At 48.6% G+C, this 22,064-nt stretch overlaps 1 protein-coding gene across 1 annotated transcript in view; it reads right to left on the bottom strand.

Moving 5' to 3' along the window:
- Nucleotides 1-19,378, bottom strand: part of Pli (E3 ubiquitin-protein ligase pellino) — an 85,088-nt gene extending 65,710 nt beyond the window's left edge. Inside the window, exon 1 of the mRNA XM_077665483.1 lies at nucleotides 19,297-19,378. Coding sequence (XP_077521609.1) covers nucleotides 19,297-19,319 — 23 coding nt within the window. The 5' untranslated portion in view covers nucleotides 19,320-19,378. The remainder of the gene's footprint in view (nucleotides 1-19,296) is intronic.
- Nucleotides 19,379-22,064: the final 2,686 nt, after the last annotated feature.

Consider the following 22,064-nt stretch of genomic DNA (forward strand, 5'->3'; position numbering starts at 1 on the left):
GTATATGCCACCCCGCAGTAGACACACACCGAAGGGGGAACCGTATAGGTATATACGCGACGCCAGAGAACAAACGGCGCGTGCGAAGCGGGGAGCGCAGTGCAACGGGTAAGCGACGGAGCGGCTGGAATCGACGCTAGACTACACCTGTACACCTTAGGGTCACTGGAAAACTTAGTCCAGTGACTCTGCTACAAATACCTTCGCACGAAGCGCCCTCTGCGCGTCGCCACATTGCACCGGGACTCTAGCGTGCACGTGGTGGCGAGCACGAAGGAATTGTGCAAGTGCTATGTGGCAATGGTCGCAACAGTCCAAGAGCATGAGCTCAAGAGTCGCTTACGAGACGCAGAACTATGCCGTTAACGGTTCCCTGAATGCTACAGCACTGAACACTCGACAGCGAGCTGGTCCTGGGTCCCATACCCGGAACAAGAAGATTCCTTGAATTTCCTTCCACTACGAATACTTGAGAAAGCTGCAGTCAGGTTCAGACAGTTCAGCAGTCAGGTTCAGACTCGAATCCGGAGCGCCAACTAAGCGAGATCCGGGCCCGTACTCCGGAAGTGAATCTGTTCACTCCGTTCTCCACCGATTGGCTGGATCTCGAACTCCAAAGCGGCGGCTTCGTCGCGATATATCTGACCAGTCTTTTCCGTTACGCCAACTTGGCTGCATCTGCTCCACCTTGGGGGATTCCCCTAAGCTATCTGCGCATGCCCAGCTGGCACATGGAGGAACCCGTTCGAGGATCGCGCTATGCTAAAGCTCTCCAATGCGATCCACGGCGGCACCGACAGCGCTTACAGTTTTTCGGTGCGAGTAAACGCGCCCAATTTCAGTCACGCCCATATGGACATAAATCCGCTTACACTTCCTAAAAACGGGCCCCGCTGGCCGTTGCTAGCGGATGCAAATACTCGCCAAAGTGCGCCCACCAGTCTTAAAAACGAAGAAAAAAAACATCAGGCGCGTAGCCAGGCGAGACAGGAAAACGCGTGGTTCTCGCGTCCTTCCGCAACGCCCGGGCGTCCAAATTCGCGTGTGCCACGGCGCATCACGCACCCCACGCTGAGACGACCGGAGGCGGGGACGCGCAGTATGTTCCGGAGGCGACAAATCCGCGCGAACGAGAAGCGAAAGAGTTTACTCGGGATGTGTTGGCGCAACGGAAGAGCTTAACACGCCGCGCTGCAGCCCACGGTTTATCCCTGAGCGAATCGCGAAAATAGCGCTGACCCCCGGCCAAGAGCGGAGACACCCCGAGGGAAGAAACTTTCGCTCGCGCCACCGTCTACCACGGCCGGTCTCGAGCGCTCCCCTCGAGACCGGGCGTGCGTCTACAGACGGACGTACGGACGGACGATAGACGTCTTCCGCTTCGCAGAGACCGTATACGTTCGCACAGGCCAAAGGCGTGCACATGTATGCGTCCATAGTCTTTTGTTGTTCTCTGAATAGCACTTCCACAGCGACAGTGGCACACTGTTCTATTCCCGAGAACATTTCCGCGCGGCAGAGCATACGGGAAATAATGGAGTAATTATTCATCAGCATGCACACAAGCGCAGCCATAAGGCCACAAGGGAAAGCTATACAGCCTTCACAGAAACTTCGTAGCTGAAGAAAAATTCGTCCTTGTCCGCGTTCGAACCCAGGACCACCGCCACACCGGGGCAGTCGCTCTACCAATTGAGCTAACCAGGACGGCTAGTATAAGGTACGGCGAGAGTGAACTGACCAACATTTCTAAGTGGGCACGCTGTTGCTCCAATGTTTAGGGGAATCCCCCAAGGTGGAGTAGATTATATGGTAGGGCGAGACCGAATTGATCAACAGGTCGAAGTGGGTACGGTGCTAGTCCAATGTTTAGGGAAATCCCCCAAGGTGTAGTGGATTATGCGGTACGGCGATACCGAATTCATCAACAACTGGAAGTGGGCACGGTGCTGGTCCAATGTTTAGGGAAATCCCCCAAGGTGTAGTAGATTATACGGTAGGGCGAGACCAAATTGATCAACAGGTGGAAGTGGGTATGGTGCTGGTCCAATGTTTAGGGAAATCCCCCAAGGTGTAGTAGATTATACGGTACGGCGATACCGAATTCATCAACAACTGGAAGTGGGTATGGTGCTGGTCCAATGTTTAGGGAAATCCCCCAAGGTGTAGTAGATTATACGGTACGGCGATACTGAATTCATCAACAACTGGAAGTGGGCACGGTGCTGGTCCAATGTTTAGGGAAATCCCCCAAGGTGTAGTAGATTATACGGCACGGCGCTACCGAATTCATCAACTGGAAGTGGCCACGGTGCTGGTCCAATGTTTAGGGAAATCGTCAAAGGTGGATAGTCCCCTCCAAGGTGGAGGGGACTATCTCCTTTCATCTGGCACTCCCTGCATTGTCATGCTAGCAGGGTCATGCGAATCGGCCGACGCCATTAGCTGGAAGGGGGTCCTTTATTGGGGTCCTTTATTGGGGAAAAGCCGCTTTGTTCTTGAGTTGTATCAGACTATAGATACCATTCGAGCAAAAATTTCAGTCTAGGAGTCCCCAATTTTCGCCATTAGCTTCGAACTTAACTTCACCGTGGTACCGAAACGGTGCTCATCCGAGTTGGGCGAGAACAGAAGCTAGAAACAATACAGGTTTAAAAACTTCTTCGTGGTCTCTAATGCGTTCGAACACGGGAGACGCCGCCTCAATGGACCAGTGGCTGGCTGTGTCGCTGTGCGCTAAGCAGAACGTTCTTGCGTTACATTCCCTACATGTCTCTATCGCGATGCACAAGTTCATTCCTTTCCTCGTTCAGTCGCCGCGGAAGATGCACATACCGAAACATCCGTGCCAGGAAATTGGCTTCCATCGAGACCGCGGACGGCGCCTTTTACGAAAGTAATATAGCGAGCAGAACGAGCGAATAAACCGACCCGGCATTCCCAGGCACCCTCGCTCTCTCAGTTTTAAACGCTTCCTTTTCAAATCGACTCTCGCAGAGCAGCGCCCTCTCATTACAAGTGGCCGGAAGAGAGTCGGGGGGAGGTCACATTTTCTCCGAACTTTCTCAGCCAGACGTCCGTTTCCCACCGGCGTCAAGCCCCACCGTCATCACCATCACCTCCTCCCTCCTCGTGAGTCGCTGGTTGCGGTGATCACTGCTTGGCACGCGCACGCCACGAAGGCAGCGGGACGCCGCGAGTCATCACGCGGCCACGACGACGCCGTGCAGTGCCGGAGCCATTTACACGGGAGAGCAAAAAGCAAACAAAAGAATCCGGCACTGCTCGGCGATAGAGAACTGCAAGGGGACGCAAGCAAAATATGCCTCGGTAAAAAAGAAATCGCTCAAGGTTAAGCCACGCACGCTCAAAGTAAGCAGCCGAGATGAGGGGTCATCGAGTCAGCGTCGACGGCATTCCGCCGCTGTATAGAGTACACTTACATATAACGACCACTTTCGCGAGGAATAAGAATAAACTGGCGCAAAAACCGGAGAGTACGTATACTGAAAACGCGGATTGGGGGCTGGGGGAGGGGGGGGGGAATGCACGGGAATTTTCCAGGACGCCTTCAGTTGAGCGGGTTGCCTCGCATCAGTTGGAAGTATCGAATTCTAGAGGCGCGCGTGCTGTGCGATGTCAGTGCACGTTAAAGAACCCCAGGTGGTCGACATTTCCGGAGCCCTCCACTACGGCGTCCCTAACAACCTGAGTCGCTTTGGTACGTTAAACCCCATAAACCAAAACAAAAACACTTCACGCGCGAGCTCCGCTAGCTCATACTAAAGCATGCACTATACAAGGCAGATAAATATTTATTCTCTAATAAGCGTTCGTTCACAGAAGAAAACAATGATTTCGAGCGTTGCAATAAGGCGATGTTTACGTGACCGATACGCTCCCCACTTTTTCTTTGACAAAGAGAGAGAGAGAGAGAGAACAAACCCGGCGTCGTCACCCTCCGCTTAAACGTTTATACGAAACCGCGCACCGCTAGGGAGCCCACCACAGCGCTTCTGTCAAGACGATGTGTGCACGCGAGACCGCACGCCCGCGTCGCGCTTGCTCGGAGATGAATGACGACTCGCAAAAGGGACACGAGTCCGCGACCACACACACGACTCGGAAGGCTGCCTTGCAACAGTCCGGCAACGCGGGGACAGTCGACCGCCGCAATCTTCCGTTGCGCCCACAGCCGAGACACGGGCCATGGAGGGCACAACAACGGGACCTTCCTCTTTCTTTTTTTCTACCAGGGGTCCGCACACTGCAGCGCCGTTTGAGGCCCCTTTTCCTCTCTCAAACGCGAGCACCGACAAACACCGCAGCTGCTCGCGACACGGCGTCGTCGCTCAACGGACAGAGGGACGCCAACAATGCGAGGACGGCGTCACGCTAAGCCCGCAGAGAAGTCGGTCAAGCGAGCCCCCCTTTCTCTGTACACCTCCCCGACACCTGTCGACGTATACGCGCATCCTGAAGCGGGGACTCCCGGCGCCAAAGTCGCTGACCTGCAGGCTCTCCTAAGCAGCGAGTACAAGGCGGCCACAGCACCCTGTTCTTGGCCCTCGAAATGCCCAGTTTATACCTGCCGAACGCTAGGAAGCTAAAAAAAAAGAAATTAAAAAAGAAACCCCCAGAAACACCCGCGGAACGGAGGGTGCGACTGGACCAAAAATGCAGCACCGCCGATTAAGCGTGCAAGCTGTATTTCCTCTACATTTAGCGCTTTTACTGAAGCTCTCGTATAGAAGTCCATGCATCCTATCGACGCCCTTTTACAGCGACAGCTGTTAAAGGCAGGAATGCCAGTTCTAAGGCGATGGTGTCGTCGGTGTAGCATACCAGGAGCGATGCATCAGGCTGATCGGCCATAATGGAGTGACGTCAGGCATAATTTCATGAAACGCGGAACGCTTATTGGCCAAAACAGAGACACGCATAGCTTTTTGACAGCGAGGGACGCTGACTGGTCAGAATGGTGACGTCACGCATGATTTAATGAAACGCGGCAGGCTTGTGGGCCAGGATAGTGACCCACCACGCATAACCTAATGACAGCGCGGAAGACTTAGTCATAATATCGACGTCACGCATGACGTCTTGACATCAAGGTTAGAAAATGCCAATCAGTGATTGGTCACAACACAATGACGCCATTAGTCACGTCACCGTGTTCCACATGAAAGGATGGATATGCGGCCGTGCGTGTTCAGCAACCAGGGCTACTAAACACACCGACCGGCATAGGCATTTCGCACCAGGGCAGCCGCTGCCGAAATTCGCTTCACCGCAACGCCGAACATCCGGGTCAATTCTGCGGCGAGAGCTGTTAACGGGAGCCCATCCTGGATCGACGTGTAACTGAAGCCTGTTGTAGTTGAGGCATCGCTCGGCTTCCCTTGGCGCGCGAGCGGAAAGGCGCGAAGCCGGATCATGCAAAGCCAACAGCCAAGCTAACCAGAGAGATAAGACAAAGATGGCAAGGAAGGGGGGGGGGGGAGGAGAAAGGAGGAAAGCTGGCTTGGAGACAGAAAAGGATTACTTAAAACACGGCGGCTCTCGCCGAACGTTTCAACTAAGCCGCAGCCTAGTTAAGCAAGTTTTATTTTCCCTCTCCCCTCTTCTCCCAAGCCCATCTATGTAATATAGATAACCTGGCCTTCCAACTACACGCGGCCACAAAAGCTGCAGTGTAGGCTTATGACGACAAGGAAGATCTTTGCTGATGTTACGGCACTTAAAGAAGCCTGCTTCGAGAGCTAGAACGACAACAAACGACGTATCAGCAGTTATATTGCCGTTTTTTTCGTGCCTCACGTCACCTAATGTTCAACTAGACGTCAGTCATCGCTCGGCTGATGAAACCGAAACAGCGTCAAGAAGAAATTAAACTATAAATTCAGTTGTCGTAGGTGAATACCACGGGGTGCTCAACGTATACCGATGTCTAACGCATTGTTTGAAAAATAAAACACGCAAGCAAAAACTTGACGTCTATAAAGTCCTTAGAGGCTGCCGTTCAGCAGAAAAATCCGGCATCGTCGTCGGCGTAGTGAGAAAAAAATCGACCGGGATAGCGTGGCCGAAGTGGCCACACGGCCAACCTGGGGCATGCTTTGCCTCGCGCGACCTGCCATGGTAGAAAGATGGACCGGTCACGTGACCTCGTGGAGTCATTACAACCTGCCCACCGTGGCATGCAGTTCAGTTAATGACTAGCCGCGGGAGGTTGCTCCGGATTAAACCGAGCAGAACTGCGAAAGCATGTGTTCAGCCTGGTTGGCTCATGGTTTTGCTTTGTGCTTAGCTTATTCTTAGTTCAACACGAGGCATGACCGACTGCGGCACTAGCACAGCGCTCTCGTGCAGCGGCCAGCCAAGATGATCTGTTCACGCCGCCGCAGGTTTGAAGCCCAGCCGCGGCAATATTTGTCTCATTTCTCCAGGATGGCCAAGGTCACACTCAAGGCCAAGCTGCACACAAGATTTTTGCTTGGAACCGCGTTTAGTGCTTTCGTGATAAAAAGACCGACCCTAAGTTCGTCCGCAATGAAAAAGCGCGCTCTGTTGTCGAACAAACGCCAATTCAGGGACAAAAAAAAGAAAAGGCCCAGCTATCCGCTGTTAGTGTGTTACTATAGTCGGATAAAACTTAAGAACGTAGCGGCTTTTCCCTGTCAAAGAAGGATCCCCTTCCAGCCAAGGGCGTCGGTCGATTCACATGAACATGCTGACAAAGCAAGGTGTGGTCGACGAAAAGAGACAATCCCTTCCCTCCGTGGTGGGAGATAGACCGTTCTCTCCATCGCGGAGCCGCTCCCTGCATTGTCACGCTGGCGCAGACACGAGAATCGGCCGACGCCATTGGCTGGAAGGGGCTCTTTGACGGGGAAAAGCCGCTGCATTATTAAGTTGCGTCGGACAATAACGAAGTCCGCGATGCAGTTGGCTCCGACAGCTCTCACACGATGCGTCTAAACCGTGACAGTACCAACGTGTCCTCCACAATGGCCGAAAGCGTTGCCATTGAGGCAGCTCTAAAGAAGCTACGGTGTTGTACGCCTCAACCTACTGTCATAATTACGGATTCAAAATCTGCCCTTCAAAGGTTAGAGTACGGGTTCCCCACTGATGCCTTGAGTCTTAGATCCCTACGTTTGGTGCAGAATCTACATAGCAAAGGCTTCTCTATACGTTTTCAATGGGTGCCCTCGCACATAGGTGTCTTAGGCAACGAGATAGCAGACAACCTAGCCCATACAGCTCTCTCCGGGATTCCAGTACATGGAGTCCCTCATGAAGTCAAGCAAATGTTCAGAGATGTGGTGTTGTGCCACTTCAGTTCTTTGTGGAGCTCTCCTCATCAGCCATTTGTGACCAAGGGTCTCAAAAGGTACCAAGCCACTTTGCTGCACCGCGTTCGCACGGATTCTGCTCGTGCGCCGGCGTGGATGTATAAGACTGGCCTAGCGTTGTCACCATTGTGTTCAACGTGTGGTGTGTGTGGTGACATAGAACATTACCTCTTGTGCTGTACTTTGTACAACGGGGAACGGGCTGTGTTATTCGGATCCCTCAAGAAGGCAGGAGTTCCTCACAGTTCTCTTCAGGACATTGCTTTCCCGCGCGGGAGCCAGTCGAGTAGAAGGGATGCTTCTCGCCTTCTTCTACTTTACCTGCAGGACACGGATTTGGCCTCCACATGGTGACCTCAGGAGTGTCTATTTGGGTTTTTGCGGACAGTGTTTCTGTGATTTCTATTTAAGTGTCGCTACGGTGGAGCAATTGCCGGCAGCAACTGCAAGGCTAATCCCACCGGTGGCTTACAACCACTCAACTCAACTCAACTCAGTACCAACGTGCGCGAACGAACCATTGGTTGTACGCAGGATCAACCGCGTACAACGCATTCCGTCTCGCGTAGTGGTGTGCAGCGTCGCACAACAGAGAACGCCGGCGAGCGCGCACGCGAAACGCCTCCCGTCCACGCGTCGCGCACTTTCGCTCTCCTTGGCCCAGATTCGCCTTCGCGGGCCCACCGCGATGCCCGGTAGGTACTGCCGCTTGCGAGAGCGCTGACGGGGCTAAAAACTATCCAGGTTACGCGGCGCAGTGTCCCATTACAAACACCAAGTGCCTGCAGCACAGTGATCCTCGTAGGCCGTACAACAACCCCCCCCCCCCCACCCCTGCTTCCCACTTATAAATGCGTAAGCATTTTATGGCTATGTAGGCGGTTTCGGCGTGGACTAGATTATCACGGTCCTATAACGGAGGAACGAGTTGGTATATCGGAAAAAGAATGGCATCGTCGTATACAGCATCCAAAGATGTGCAAGTGACAAAATGGTTAAGGTGGGCTAATTAGGGAATTAATTAGAGCCAGAAATGTTGAAAAAGCGGATGGGGCCGGAGTAAATGTGGCGCCAAATCTGAAAACACCGGAAGTGGGCGGAGCTAAAGCCCTGCGCCAAATTTGAAAAAAAAAAAAACCGGAAGTGTGGACGGAGCGAGGCGTGGCGCCAAATATGAAAACGAAGCGCGACACCAAGTTTGTAAACTCAGAATGGGCAATGATCGAACTTGATTAATTTAGGCTAAGAGGGGCGAGGAGGCGTCAATGCTTACGCATTCCTGCAATGCGGGTGCTGCAGTGATCTAATTTTTTTTTAATACGCTAGCATTAGAAGGGCCACTGCAAACGCAACTGGCGAGAGCCCTCCGTCAGTGGCAGGTGGAAACCTGCCCACCGGGCTGTGTACAAACATAGCAAAAAAAAAATTCACTGTGCACCGTTAGTTATCGTGCGATTTCAGCCGGTCATATCCGCACAAGAACTGTTTTCGTTGCCGAAAAAGGTAGTTGAGAGTCGGCGCTTCTCTTCGTCTGTGTTTTTGCGCTGTTTGTTGTTACGGAACACTACCAACTCGCTCTACTTCTATAGCATACTACTTAGTACACTACCTCCAATATAACGAACTTCGTTGCGTTAACCTCAGATATAGCGAACCTCCGTTCGCTACCTCCGACATTACAGACTTTCGTATCTGGATGTCGGATGTAACGAACTTAGTTTGTTGACATCGGATATCACGAACGCATTCAAACGATTCGCCAACAATAACCAGAGTTCTTTTTTTTTTTTTCGCCTTAGCCCAACCTGCCGAAGGAAATGCCTCAGGAGCCCGTTGTGCCGTAGGCGGTGCGGGCAGGGCGCACGTCAGGGTTAATTGGAAGCCAGTGGGGGAGGTCTCTGTGCTAGCAGTCGATCTAGTTTAGAATGGTGATGATACTTTAAAAATAGTGCCTGTGGCGCGGGCAGGGAATACTACATTCTCATTTCTTTTATTTAAGGTTATCCTAAAGAATGTTAATACCTATGGGCCGCTGAGAATAATAATATTAAAGCAGTGATTAAACAACCCACAAGGCATCCCTGTTTATTTCTGAAACCCTGTAGCTCAGTTGGACACAAGAATGTAGAAGCAGCAGCAGCAATGCTTCGTTACAGCTGCTTTGCGAAGTTACATTTTCCAGTTTTCTGTCGCGCACTGTTTACGGCATTACAACGACAGCCTGGAGTTTTAGTACAGCCGGAAACCGTTCGCCATTACCAGCCACGCCCACTACCTTCCGCACCAGGTATCGGAGCTGCCTCACTGACCCTGTATAGCCCGCACAAAATATCTGAATAAGGTAAAGTCATCTCGCCCCCAACCAAACAGGGCACACAAGGCCCCGGACCATGACGCACTCACAGCAGCCACGACGGCGTCAACTCAGTGACATCACTCGTGGCAATGCTCTCAAAGACGGCGGGGACGGAGGTCCACGGGGGTTGAGGGGCCGGCGTTCTCCTTAAGACACGCCCGCAGGTACACCGACCACCAGGCACACGCAAGGCAAGGACAGCGGGGACTTGCGCGTGTCCCCGCCCGAGCCTGTCCTCGAGTTGCGCGCGTAACGCGAATCGTCTGGTCTCCTCCATTCCACACACACCCTGTCCTCTCCATTTTTTTTTTCTCGGGCCAGCAAATGCTGACGGCAACTACATCCTTACAAAGATCGTCGATAGACTGTCTATAGGCTTCTTATAGACTCTACTGCTTTCCTATAGATATCTCCTCTTGTCTATTCACAGTCTAAGACTGTCATAGAAAAGTATACTAAAAGTGCTTAGCCATAAATCTATAATTTTTTTAAAGGATTTGGATTGCCTATACACTAGTCTATGCAACTTGTCTATATAAAGTATACAGACTTTATAAACAAGTCCATGTTCAGTCTATAGACTGTCTAAAGAAAGTTTTGTAAGGGCAGCGTGCAAGCTGATAAACAAGAAAAAAGCTGAGTCGTCTCTCGGCAAACTATCATCATAATGCACACCTGTGACCGACTCATCGCTGCTCGCCATGTGTGTCGCAGAGCAGGTGCTCATTCGCTTTATAGATAGCATGTTGGGAAGGCTGTTAACGCCCATCGGGGTAAGACAATGTCAACACGAGCTGAAAGCAGTGCACTGTGATCTTGTTTGAATTTTCTACACTTTATTTGTTTTTTCAACCACTTCATGTAGCAACGACGGCGTGTTTGATTTCATTTGGATCAGTAAAACTTCATAGATTCGTGCTAAAAAAGGTTTTTTTTTTTAATTGTACCTCTGACATCCACTCATATGAAGCCACACAAGTGTTTCATCACGAAAACGCAAGATTACGAGTGCACGTCAGCTCTCAAAAAAAGAAAAACATTCTACTGGAATGAAATGGGTGCACTGTTCGCAACAATGAATCCACAAAGTCGTAGCATAGCCCAATAGCTAACGTCAAAGGTTGCATGTAAAGCCTCACAAAAGCTCAACAAAAAGAACTGCGGAGGAAATCACTGTTAATCGTGGGGCAAAGCAAAATCCACTCTAGGATGAATGATAAAATCATTGCTCAGCTAGGCGTGTTCATTGGTTGCTACCACACTACCAATTATGAGACAGAACATCCATCTATGCTGGATAATTAGCACAAAATACTCGAAAGCTAAGCCTGATCTGAGCTCAAGAAAAGCCCTCCAAGAATCTCGCATAATCTTGCAGAGCATGACAGCTATTTCCCGACACCCACCAAAAGAATGTCCGTCACCCGGTGCAGCATAACAAGCAAAGAAAAGCAAGCACCGCTAGTTTAGCAAAGAACCGAACTATCGCCCTGTTTATTTTAAGAACAGCAAAACTAATGACTCAACTGTAAGCCTATACTTTTGTTGCTTTCACATGCCTGCTTGGAGTCTAGCTGACTCATATGTCATGAGCAACAGGTTAGTGCCAGTGTTCTGTTCCCTGCAACGAGCACTAAGATGGTTCAAATTTCAGGTCCTCCTTCTAACAATGAATTTAAGATGCTATCAATGTTTTCTGATCCCACACGCATCCTGCACATCATTTTACAAAATAAGCATACGCTGATTGGGTGTTGACACGACACTGGCTCTGTGCAGAGAAACTACACCAAACAATGCTGCACAATCTAAATTTAATATCACGATATGGAACATCAAGATCAGTACACAAGTGATGAACCCCAAGGAAGTTAATTCATAACCCTTTGTCAACAGTTCTTATGCACCTAAATAAACAAAGGATGAGGAGGGCAGTGGCAAAATTATTGGAATTCATAAGTGAGCCCAGCGTAGTTTCAGTTTTTACACAGAAGTCAGGCATTCCTAAAGCAGCATAAAGAACTTCTCCTCTGACCATGTTTCAACAGGCAGAGTTCATCTGTGCATTGCTGTGCCGATGTGTGCACTATCAAGCATTTCACAACTTTCTTGCTATGCTAGCTATGTTTATCATGCAATTTGCACGGGGAGGTACGTCATGCGCCTATGTGGCTGCATAGCAGTCTATGTGCGTGACAGCTGAATGCCTTTGTTTTTCTCAGACAGTGCTATCACGCTGTTTTCCTGTTTCTTCACTCACATGTGCCCGATACACAGTCAAATATCTTGTCTGGAGTGGTTACAGCATTGAATTCCTTGGGGTAGGATATTTGCTTAAATGACATGGCTCATAAAGCATTGAATCAACAATGTATTCCCAGTGCCACTCTATAGCAGAGGACGTGCTCCAGCATGCTAAAATTGTGTGAAAACAGGTAAGTGTTCAAGCGTTTATCTTCAAGCTGTGAGTCCGTCAACACAGGCATGCATTTGAAAAACCTCATTGACTACACAGAAACCATGGGGCATGACAAAGATGGGTGGATGCTACCAGATAAGGTACTCTGCAGACTACAGCGAAGATAATGACAAGAAAAAACATGCAATGAGCATGCAATCATTCCGTACTTGTGGCCATGCTTCTTGCTAAAAAGACAAGTGGAACCTTTTTTTTTTTTCCAATAAAAACAAATTCACAATCTTCGTATGATGCATGCAGTGTTCTTCCGAATAATCTATGATGCAGTTGGGGCACCTTTTCCTTTTTTTGGCATTCTAACCACACAACAGGCACTGCAACCTAAGCCTCATAGCTTGCAGACATGCCATGCACTCAAGGAAGAACATAAACAAGTATGAAAAACAGAGAAATAATAAAAACTAGAGAAATGACGCATATTTAAACTAGCAGCTTCCCCATCCACTCAAAAACCCCAGGTGGTCGAAATTTCCGGAGCCCTCCACAACGGTGTCCCTCATAGCCTGAGTCGCTTTGGGACTTTAAACCCCCATAAACCAAACCAAACCATCTGCTCAATCGAGGATGACATCGCAGAATGCCAAGAATTCTCGGTTAAAAGCTTTACTCATGAGTTTTTCATATTGCTAAGCACCAATGCAAAGCACACGCCACTGTTTCGTTTAGTTTATTACCTTAAGGCCACATGTAGTGGTAGCACATAAGAGGTAGAATTACAGACATAAGGTTTTAGCATGAAAAATGGAAAGTTAGAGCTTTCAGGAAAAGTGATTGGTAAGTGACAGCACTGTGTGAGACTGATCTGGATCAGCAATGCCATTAAAAGGCAGTACGATTCAAGAGCCAACTACTCACAGCTGCATTTTTCACAATTTTGTTGTCACATACAACATGTGTGCACACCTTATCTCAACTCAAGGCAAGAAAGCACTAACGATTTCTACATGCAAGAGAGGCACTCAAAATTAGTCGGAGACTTAATACGTGGAAAACAAAATAGGTAGCCTTAACATAAAAGTTAAAGGCATGCAATAAAAAACATGCACTGATTTAACACCCCTACAAACATCTAACAAAATATTATGTGATCATTTCTTAGAATGTGCAGTTCCCTTTCAAGCTGACACCTAACACAAAAACAAATTTCACGAAGATGGGCTCAACAAAAAAGCCAGGCTTGATTGACAATAGCATCCATTTTGTTCCCATAATTAAACCCAAAAAAATGAACAGCCGGTGAGGCAGCAATCGAATATACTCAATCGAATATAGAGTGTTAGCATACCTAAAATAAGTCGCCGGTTCGAATCCCTGCCGCGAGCTAGACTAACTTAACTAGCAAGTTTATGCTGCACGAAACGCGAAATCGTATGCCACCACCCCGAACATTCTGCGGCGAATGGTTGGCCCACAAATTTTTCACGAATCTCGGGACTAAGTGGCCCGACTTTGACGCCTGCCAGACACAGATATTTATGCGGATCGACATAGTCTAGTTTCTAGTTGTGGTGCTAGGACATCATGCTGCTGCCTGTTCTTATTTTATTCCATTATGTAACCACCTCGGTTACCACGCCGACCACTAGGATATGATTTGCAACGCATAATGCTGAGACCTGAAACGCGAGAAGTAGAGCTTAACGCTCTAGTACAATGTCATTGCTATGGAGGCTGCCATCTTGGATTCTATCCCTGGAATCAGTGTAACTCGGAGGCTCAAAACGCGATCAGTAGAGCTATTGCTCTAAATCTCAGTAATGATAAGCAGCACAATATGAGCTCTTCATGGAGTTCCCATCTTGCAGGCTTTCATCGCCAATCATGACACCACAGACACGCGACCACTAGGATATGATTTGCAACGCATAATGCTGAGACCTGAAACGCGAGAAGTAGAGCTTAACGCTCTAGTACAATGTCATTGCTATGGAGGCTGCCATCTTGGATTCTATCCGTGGAATCAGTGTAACTCGGAGGCTCAAAAAGTGATCAGTAGAGCTATTGCTCTAAATCTCAGTAATGATAAGCAGCACAATATGAGCTCTTCATGGAGTTCCCATCTTGCAGGCTTTCATCGCCAATCATGACACCACAGACAAAAAAATCCATATGAGAGTCTGGGCCACAATACTTTTTTATATATATTTAAACCACACTGCTCATGTCAAAATATCACCACATCTATTATAAAGCCAACTGTTCCCCAGAGAGTGCTAGACAGGCGAACATCACTTGCAAGATCAGTGCGGGCCCACCCATGCAGACCAAACTAAGCACACAGACCATCAATCAATCCCCACTTGACAAGGCAGGAAAGCATGCTATAGCAGCGAAGAAAAAAAGTTAGAGGTGATCAATTGAAGAAAACGCAATGTTTTCACTCACCAATTCCAAATCATACATTATACAAATTGTGTAATCTCCTCATCTCCAATTCTGTCATGTCGGGTTGTTTGTTAAGTCTGCTTGTGGTAGCTACTCACAGCTCAGGGATTGATAGATCACAGAGAATCCTTGTACCACAACTGGCACAGCGGTGAGTGGTTACGCAATGCGATACTTTAACCCGTCCCCCCCACTTCCCGTGGAAAATTTTACATAGGAAAACTGTGCTAAACCCAGTTTTTTGAAGAACAAGACATGCATGGTTCAAATAGGACCGCCCCCACAACCGCCACCTACAACAGTGAGCCATAAATCGACTCCTAGAAACAATGCCTTTTTTTCGTCTTCTATGATGACGGCAACACGTGATACAATGCACACCTTTGTTGTGAGCCGAAGAATGTGAAAACTTAAAAACATGGATAAGCACTTGTCCAGCTCATCAGCACAATACTGCAATGAATCTCGGATGTGTTGTCATGTAGCTTAACAATATAGAACCTGAAATTGCCGACAGCTAAAGTGTGTGTTCACTGACCAGCATGCCCCTTCATCAAAGCAAGCCCACACATAAGATTGTGTGAACGCTATCATGCATGGCCTGCGGACGTCTGCCTAGGGGCCTTTGACGACGTGCTGCTACTCATGCATGCCTTCGTCACCAGATTCAACTAATGACAGAAGGCAAGCGCAGCAGGGTTGGCAGTAAGTGTTGTGGGCAAAGATCAGGGAATCTGCATGGATAAGGCGGCCACAGCAGGCACAGTTACCAGGGTTAACTAAGGGACATTGGGGAGGCATTTGCCCTGCAGTGGGCATAAGTAGGTAAGTAGGCTAAAAATGATGATGAGAAATAATGAGCGAGAGACAGAGATTGAGCATGTATTTGTACTCGGAACAGTAACCCTAGTACCACAAAGGCTCCAGTCATGAAACATGAACAATCTGTGCAACACACACAAAGTGGCTGAACGCAATGTGCAGAGCAACCCGGCAATAGTTAACGGAGGATGTTTGTTCAGCAATTGTGCATGGCTCAAAGAAATGGTTGACAAAATTGTCATGCAAGCTGTGGATGTGGACATTGCCAAATTTATCATCAGAGTAAAAGGACACAATGTCGAGGCACCGGCCACAACAGTGCTTATGTTCTTGCCAAATGGTTTGGGTATTCATGTCGCAAGCTGGTGACAATGAGCAACCCTTGAAGGCAAACTGAACACCTAGAGACACAGACGAGGAGGTGGCAGCAGCAAAGAAGGTGGTGGTAAAGGCAGAACTCGTCCACAACCAGAAGGAAGAGACTGGGCTTCCCAAAATGGGTTCCAAGAAGCCAGATATTGAAACTGGCCTCTGAAAGAAGCCCAGGTCCAATGTCTTCCACCTTAATGACAAGTTAATTGGTAGATTTCAGTCACCGGACATGAGCGGTGGCATCACTTATCAGTGTATTTCTGTGTACTGTTCTGCAATGTTCAGGGTTCACAAGGGACACAAAATGGCCAGAATTTGGTCTGCCAGTGACACAAGCTCATGTTCGAAGCAAGTCAGGCTATGAACATTTCTTTTCACATCTCATTCCAAGATGTATGAAGGAAAGCAAACGAGGTCCAAGTCAACCCTTTCATTGTAAGAGTGTACCAAGATTAACTTACGCCACAAGACAGCGCAAACCACAAGAGCCATCGAAGCAGCTTATGGAACAGCCATAACAACATGCAACTTGCATGCCTTTCCGGCACTGTACTCATGCACTCATCAATTACACCTTTGTACCGCCATGCTTGCACTAAAGCTTGGAGTGAAAATCTCCGTCTCCAAATTCGCACTAATAATAAAATATCCACAACCTGTGAAAATCCCGTCTGCAAAATTTGCACTAATAATAAAATATCCACAACCTACAGCCCTCACTGGCGATGCCTTGTACATATACTCAATCTGTTCTGCAACAGCGACTTTCTGAAAAACCTCCACCAAATAGAAATGTTGAAATTCAGGCGCCCTATGTACCAATGTTTCCTTTCTGCTCAAGCAAAAATGGCCCAGCAAAGCTGCACGTACCCATTCTCGCCAAATACTGCACTGCAACTGATCAAGGTTCTACACAAAATTACAACATCAACAAAAATCTATCAACGCTGCAAATGCATCGCAGAAAACCGACAAGGAGATGAAAATCCAGTAAATCTGCTCAAAGAACAACAAACCAACCAAAATGGTAGTAAGTGGCCTTTGAAATCTCTCACAACACAACCCTTCATGCAGGTAACCCAAATGAGTGCTGCCCAAGTGACAACAGTAGCGTAAATGCTATCACCAGCATATGAGCAGACATCACATGGTCCCTTAGTGTACATAACTTATGGCCTGAAGCCAACAGATTGTTTGAGCACACTAACGCAGACCTGATAAGGGCACCAAAGAAGCCCTGCCATTTGTACTGGGCACCACAGCAACAACATGACAAGACATGCCTGAGTCGATCCAAGACTTTTCCTTAAGGCTAAGGCTTTTTGCTTTACCCTTGAGCTGCAGTATACTGCGAACAAATATTCTGTGCACACGTCACATAGATCGCGAACAGCATAATTTTATCTTGTGTTGCATTAGGATTCCACCTGTGGTAGTTATCCACCTGTGGATAAAGATTGCCTACACTTATTTGTCACTGCAGTGCCACCTGCTAAGTGCCACTGTGTCATTATTACGTCACCAAAAGCAAAGCAATGGCCACGGTGAAGGCCCACCTCTACATTGACATCACCAGCAGCTGCATTTGAAGCAAAGTAACGTTGCCTGTGGCTGCAAAAACAACCGATGCAAAGTCAACATTTAGCTGGCTGTTCATAGCTCACAAATGCAACTGGCAAAAGTTCAAGAATGCAGCGAGAAAGGTCTTGTGACCTATTCACATATGTGCGTATCTTCCTGCTGCAAGCATGACAGTCTGCAGACAGTAAAGAAAAGAGGTCCTTTTGTCGTTTGTTTTTTTCTTCTCACAACACAAACGCACCCAGCTAGAGGCATGTTAGATGCGTCAGTTAAGCCAAGAAATGTGATTCAAAAGCCAATTTCTCATTTTTTGTTTTGTAGCATACAAGCGCACCTTTGGCGACGCGCTAAAAGAAGCATGGACGAATCGTCTCTTTTCCGTTTTGTTAACAACCGGACAGTTTAATCGCATAAAGAGTGAATAAGCTGGAAGAAGGCGGTTTTGCCAGTATCGACTCTGTTCACACTGATTACTAATACTTCCTCCCACTATACACTTTCACGTATCTCGGTTCAAAAGACCAGGTCGTTCAGCACCGCTGGCTACAACCTGATATCATGTACAGTCATGTCGCGACGCGTAGGTACCGCGAACCCTTGCGATAACCCTCGGAAATCCCCTCAAAGGAAACGAGGCAGAAAACAAAGACAATAACAACACCAAGATTTCCAGGGGCGCATCTACGCGCGTCCCACGTGAAAGCAGGAACGCCCGCGCCTAAAAAAAAAAGAGTAAAACTCAAGATACACAGGCGACAGCGCCGTCGTTATTCCGAGGCCGTTACTTTTCCCGTCACGACTGGAGGGCGGCCCTACACATGCAAGGCCGACGTTTCGGCGTCGAGCCAAGTTCGATGACCAAAACACACGCCCCAAACCAGCAGCGGCAGCGACGCCGAACAAGACCCGCAGCAAGACGCATGCAATCTGAGCTCCCAGATCCCGAACACGCCAGCGACGGGCAGGGACTTTGGAACTATGCCGCTCGTGGGAAAACACACACAACAGCGCGCCGACAACACGAAAACAACATTCGAGAGAAAGACATCTCGCTTCGCGAGAAAGGTGCTCAGTTGGCAACTCCGCGACTTCGCGTGGTGTGCTAAAACACGCCTCGGAGTAGTGACCGTGTTTTTGTTCTCACAGCGAGCTCGGAACGGCGAATAATAAATGAACAAAAAAGCGAGCTGGTCAGAACAGCCTTGACTGATTTTTTCGGAGCAGCAGCCACAAGCCCAAACCTGTCGTTGACTGCGAACAGCGCGGCGGCGGCGTACGAGCTCCTGCCTGCAGTCGCCAGACTATTATACAAACCTGTTCAACGCGCCGCGCGACCCGCCAACCGACGTCTTCCACACGCCAGTTTTTTTAGGGGACCCCGACAAAAAGCGTGGGTCGCTCTATAAGATGAGAAGACTAGAGCTTCGATATCAGAGCGCGAAAAAAAAAATCTCTGGCTCAAGCGCAGTCGCGGAATGAAATACAACGCCGAGAAACCGAGCTGTGCGCGCGTCGAAACAACCGTGCCAAATGATGTGCCACGGAGGGGGTGAGAATGTTTTTGTTTGTTGTCGCACGAGAGCTCGGAAAAAAAAAAAAAAGACCTGGGAATGCGTCGCCCACTTCGTGAAATCAAATTCGAGAATCAGAACCACATCCACGTGATGGGAAATACGGCGGCGTCTCCAGCGGAAACGACACCAGAAAAGGTGAATAACGCAGCGAGGAGCGGTTTATTATCAAACGACCGTGCCGCCGCGGCTGCTGCTAGCAGCCCAAGCAGAGTGTCGTTGTTGGCGTGCAAAGCCGTTGCTACGGCGCCGGTCCCGCGGGGATTCGCTGTGTCGCCCATCGCAATGGGTGCTCGGACGTTTTCGCGAGCCCACGGTGGCAAAATGCATGCGATTCGAAGCGGGTGAAAAACGCACGAGGCGTTAACTTACAGTTTCTGGTGGTCAGGCATCATCCATTATCAACACAAATGTCTGCGTCCGCCGTTACAAGTGCCGCCACCTATGTTTTGTAACAGCTGCCAGAGAGCGCGCCTGACGGACGCTTGGTGGCGCGTCGCGATCGCGTTGCGCCACATTTTTGAAAAATCACCACTGATGAAAACTCAGTGAAATATCCACGTATTCGAGGCGCTATTTTGAGCGAAACGAAACGCAGAACCTCAAGGCAACAATCATTTAAAATGTGTCAGTTCCTCCACACCGTTATTTTTTGAAGAATGCGACAGCTCTTCGAACTGCCGCATTTCTAAAAGAGGCGTTCGCAAAACTTCTACAATTAATGAACTTCGTCAGAGCGATGATTCAAAGTTCCGTCGACAAAACCCAAACTTAAAATAACTTCTCGACAAAAGTGTTCTAATTTGACCAATTTTGATCTCAAAATGCACTTTCTGCATTCGTTGTCTGGAATGGCGGGAAATTCAAACCGTCTACATGGCGATACTTTTCTGACCCGCCAGGAGGAGGGATAAACGGTTGTTTAATTCAAAGGTTTTCGTCCCTGTCGGTGCCCTAAGTTCAGGACTGACTGCGCCCACTACAGTGCAAAGGTGCCTCCCATGTTTAGTTATTTCAGTGTAGTGTAGTTTAGTTTAGTGTAGTTTAGTGCAATTTAGTTTACTTGAGTGTAGAGTAGTTTAATGTTTTTTGAATTTAGTGTAGTGTAGTTTAATTTAGTGTAGTATATTTTGTAGTTTATGGGGGTTTAACATCCCAAAGAGAGCTCAGGCTATGAGGGACGCCGTAGTGGAGGTTTCCGGAAACTTCGACCACCTGGGGTTCCTTAACGTCCGCTGACATCGCTCAGTACACGGGCCTCTAGAATTTCGCCTCCATCGAAATTCGACCGCCGTGGCCGGGATCGAACCCTCGTCTTTTGGGTCAGCAGCCGAGTGCCATAACCACTCAACCACCGCGGCAGGTATGGCGTGAAACGAAATGAGATACGAAGCAGAGCCTGAACCAAATGGACTTCAGTAGAGAAGACTGGAAATGAAATAATAAGAAACCTTCAACGAAACCTTATCAACCCAGATCCACGTGAGATTATGTCACATGGATACCCATCAAGCTACAGCTACAAGAATTGGGCTTGCGGCAAGAGCAACACCACAAGACTCAGACTTCATTACACGACTCGACGAAACGCAGAACATAAGAACCTGGGGGACACTTGACGCGCCTTTTAAGAGGGCATTAGAGGTCTCTATTGTTGCTATTATGGTGTCTCTGCGTAATTATATATGGGGTAACTGTCTCCCTGCAAGGTGGACACTATGCTTCATCTCGAAACAAGTTTGCAGTATAGTGTGGAACATAGAGTTATATCGTCCAATCACGGCTGCAGGAGTACAGCAAATAGTCCCTGAATATCTGCGCAGTGTCGAACTATTTTCGAAGTAATTGAATAAGTAGTTCAGGCTGGCGTGCTTTGGATGCAGCGAGCTTTTCAATCGCTGGTTAAATTAACAGAGAAAACCCGCACGGACACAGCTCTGCGGAGGCCTGCTGTGAAGTAGTGCGCAGCCATTCGCAAACGTGACATACTTACGGAGAGTCGGGCCGTGCTGCGCAGTCAGCCTCGAAAGTCCTTAAATTGCTTCACTGAATCACTTCCAAATGGAATAAACTGAAAATACGCCAAGGATCGAGCCCTGGGAGCGGAGGCATGGTTTCCCGATGTAAAATTTCTATAGCCAGGAAGGCGGGGGGGGGGGGGGGGGGGGGGGGGAGACCCTCCCCCACTCTCCTTAAAATCCGCCTCTACATAAGAGAACTAAAAAGAACGGCGCCAAACAAAACATCCACGTTAGTGCAGCGCTGTTTCATTATACTGTGGATATACCATATCGACACTTGCATGTTCTCGGAGGAGAATTCAGTACCGGCAAGAAACACAACAAACCTGAGCTTTTAGCTGAAACAGCTTAAGTTAAGTAAGCAAACACAGACGCAATCAGTTAAAAAAAAGAAGAAAAAAAACGCATAAGTACCAGCACACATATACACAAGGGCATGAAGAAAGAGGCAGTCAGTAAACCATATACCCGTGGACGTCAAAGGGCACGAGTAAGGCTGCGCAAACAGAACATGTTTCCATTGAAAGATTCTATTCCCAATGAAATAAAACAAAAACAGGGGCGAAAGAAGTAGCGAACATGTCGGAACGAGCGAAACAAAGCGAAAAAAAAGGAAAGTAAAAATGCGCATTCGATAGTCTGTGAAGGCCACTCAGTTAAAGCATCGCAAAGTTCATAAAATCTAGCGCTAGTAATAAAGGTCCGATACACAGCGCTTCGTTTTAAACGCAGGATAGCGCGGATTCGGACGCAATAACGTGAACAATACAACAGCAACGCAAGAGAAGCACAAAAACATAGAACTGAAATTGAACTGTCTCTCTACAAAGAGTGTCTCTTGAGGGCTGCGGGAGACCACGGTTGTCCCCCGTCAACTGTGCTGCCCGCTCCTGATCCGAAAGCCAGCACCGTCTTCATCATCCATTGTTGTTGGTGGCCTTAAATAGAAGGCGCACCAAAGTCCCCATATATACCCATATAGGGATCGCCGTTCCCTTGCACTCGGGAATAGGCGCTCCCTAGCGCCACTACACTTGGCACTTGCCCTGCACGTAGTCCTCCCGCACGTCGCAGCTGTGCACGTCGGCAAACGGGGCAAACATGTGCAGCGGCAGGAGA

This window comes from Amblyomma americanum, chromosome 5 (genome assembly GCF_052857255.1).
Source record: "Amblyomma americanum isolate KBUSLIRL-KWMA chromosome 5, ASM5285725v1, whole genome shotgun sequence".
Taxonomy (NCBI): domain Eukaryota; kingdom Metazoa; phylum Arthropoda; class Arachnida; order Ixodida; family Ixodidae; genus Amblyomma; species Amblyomma americanum.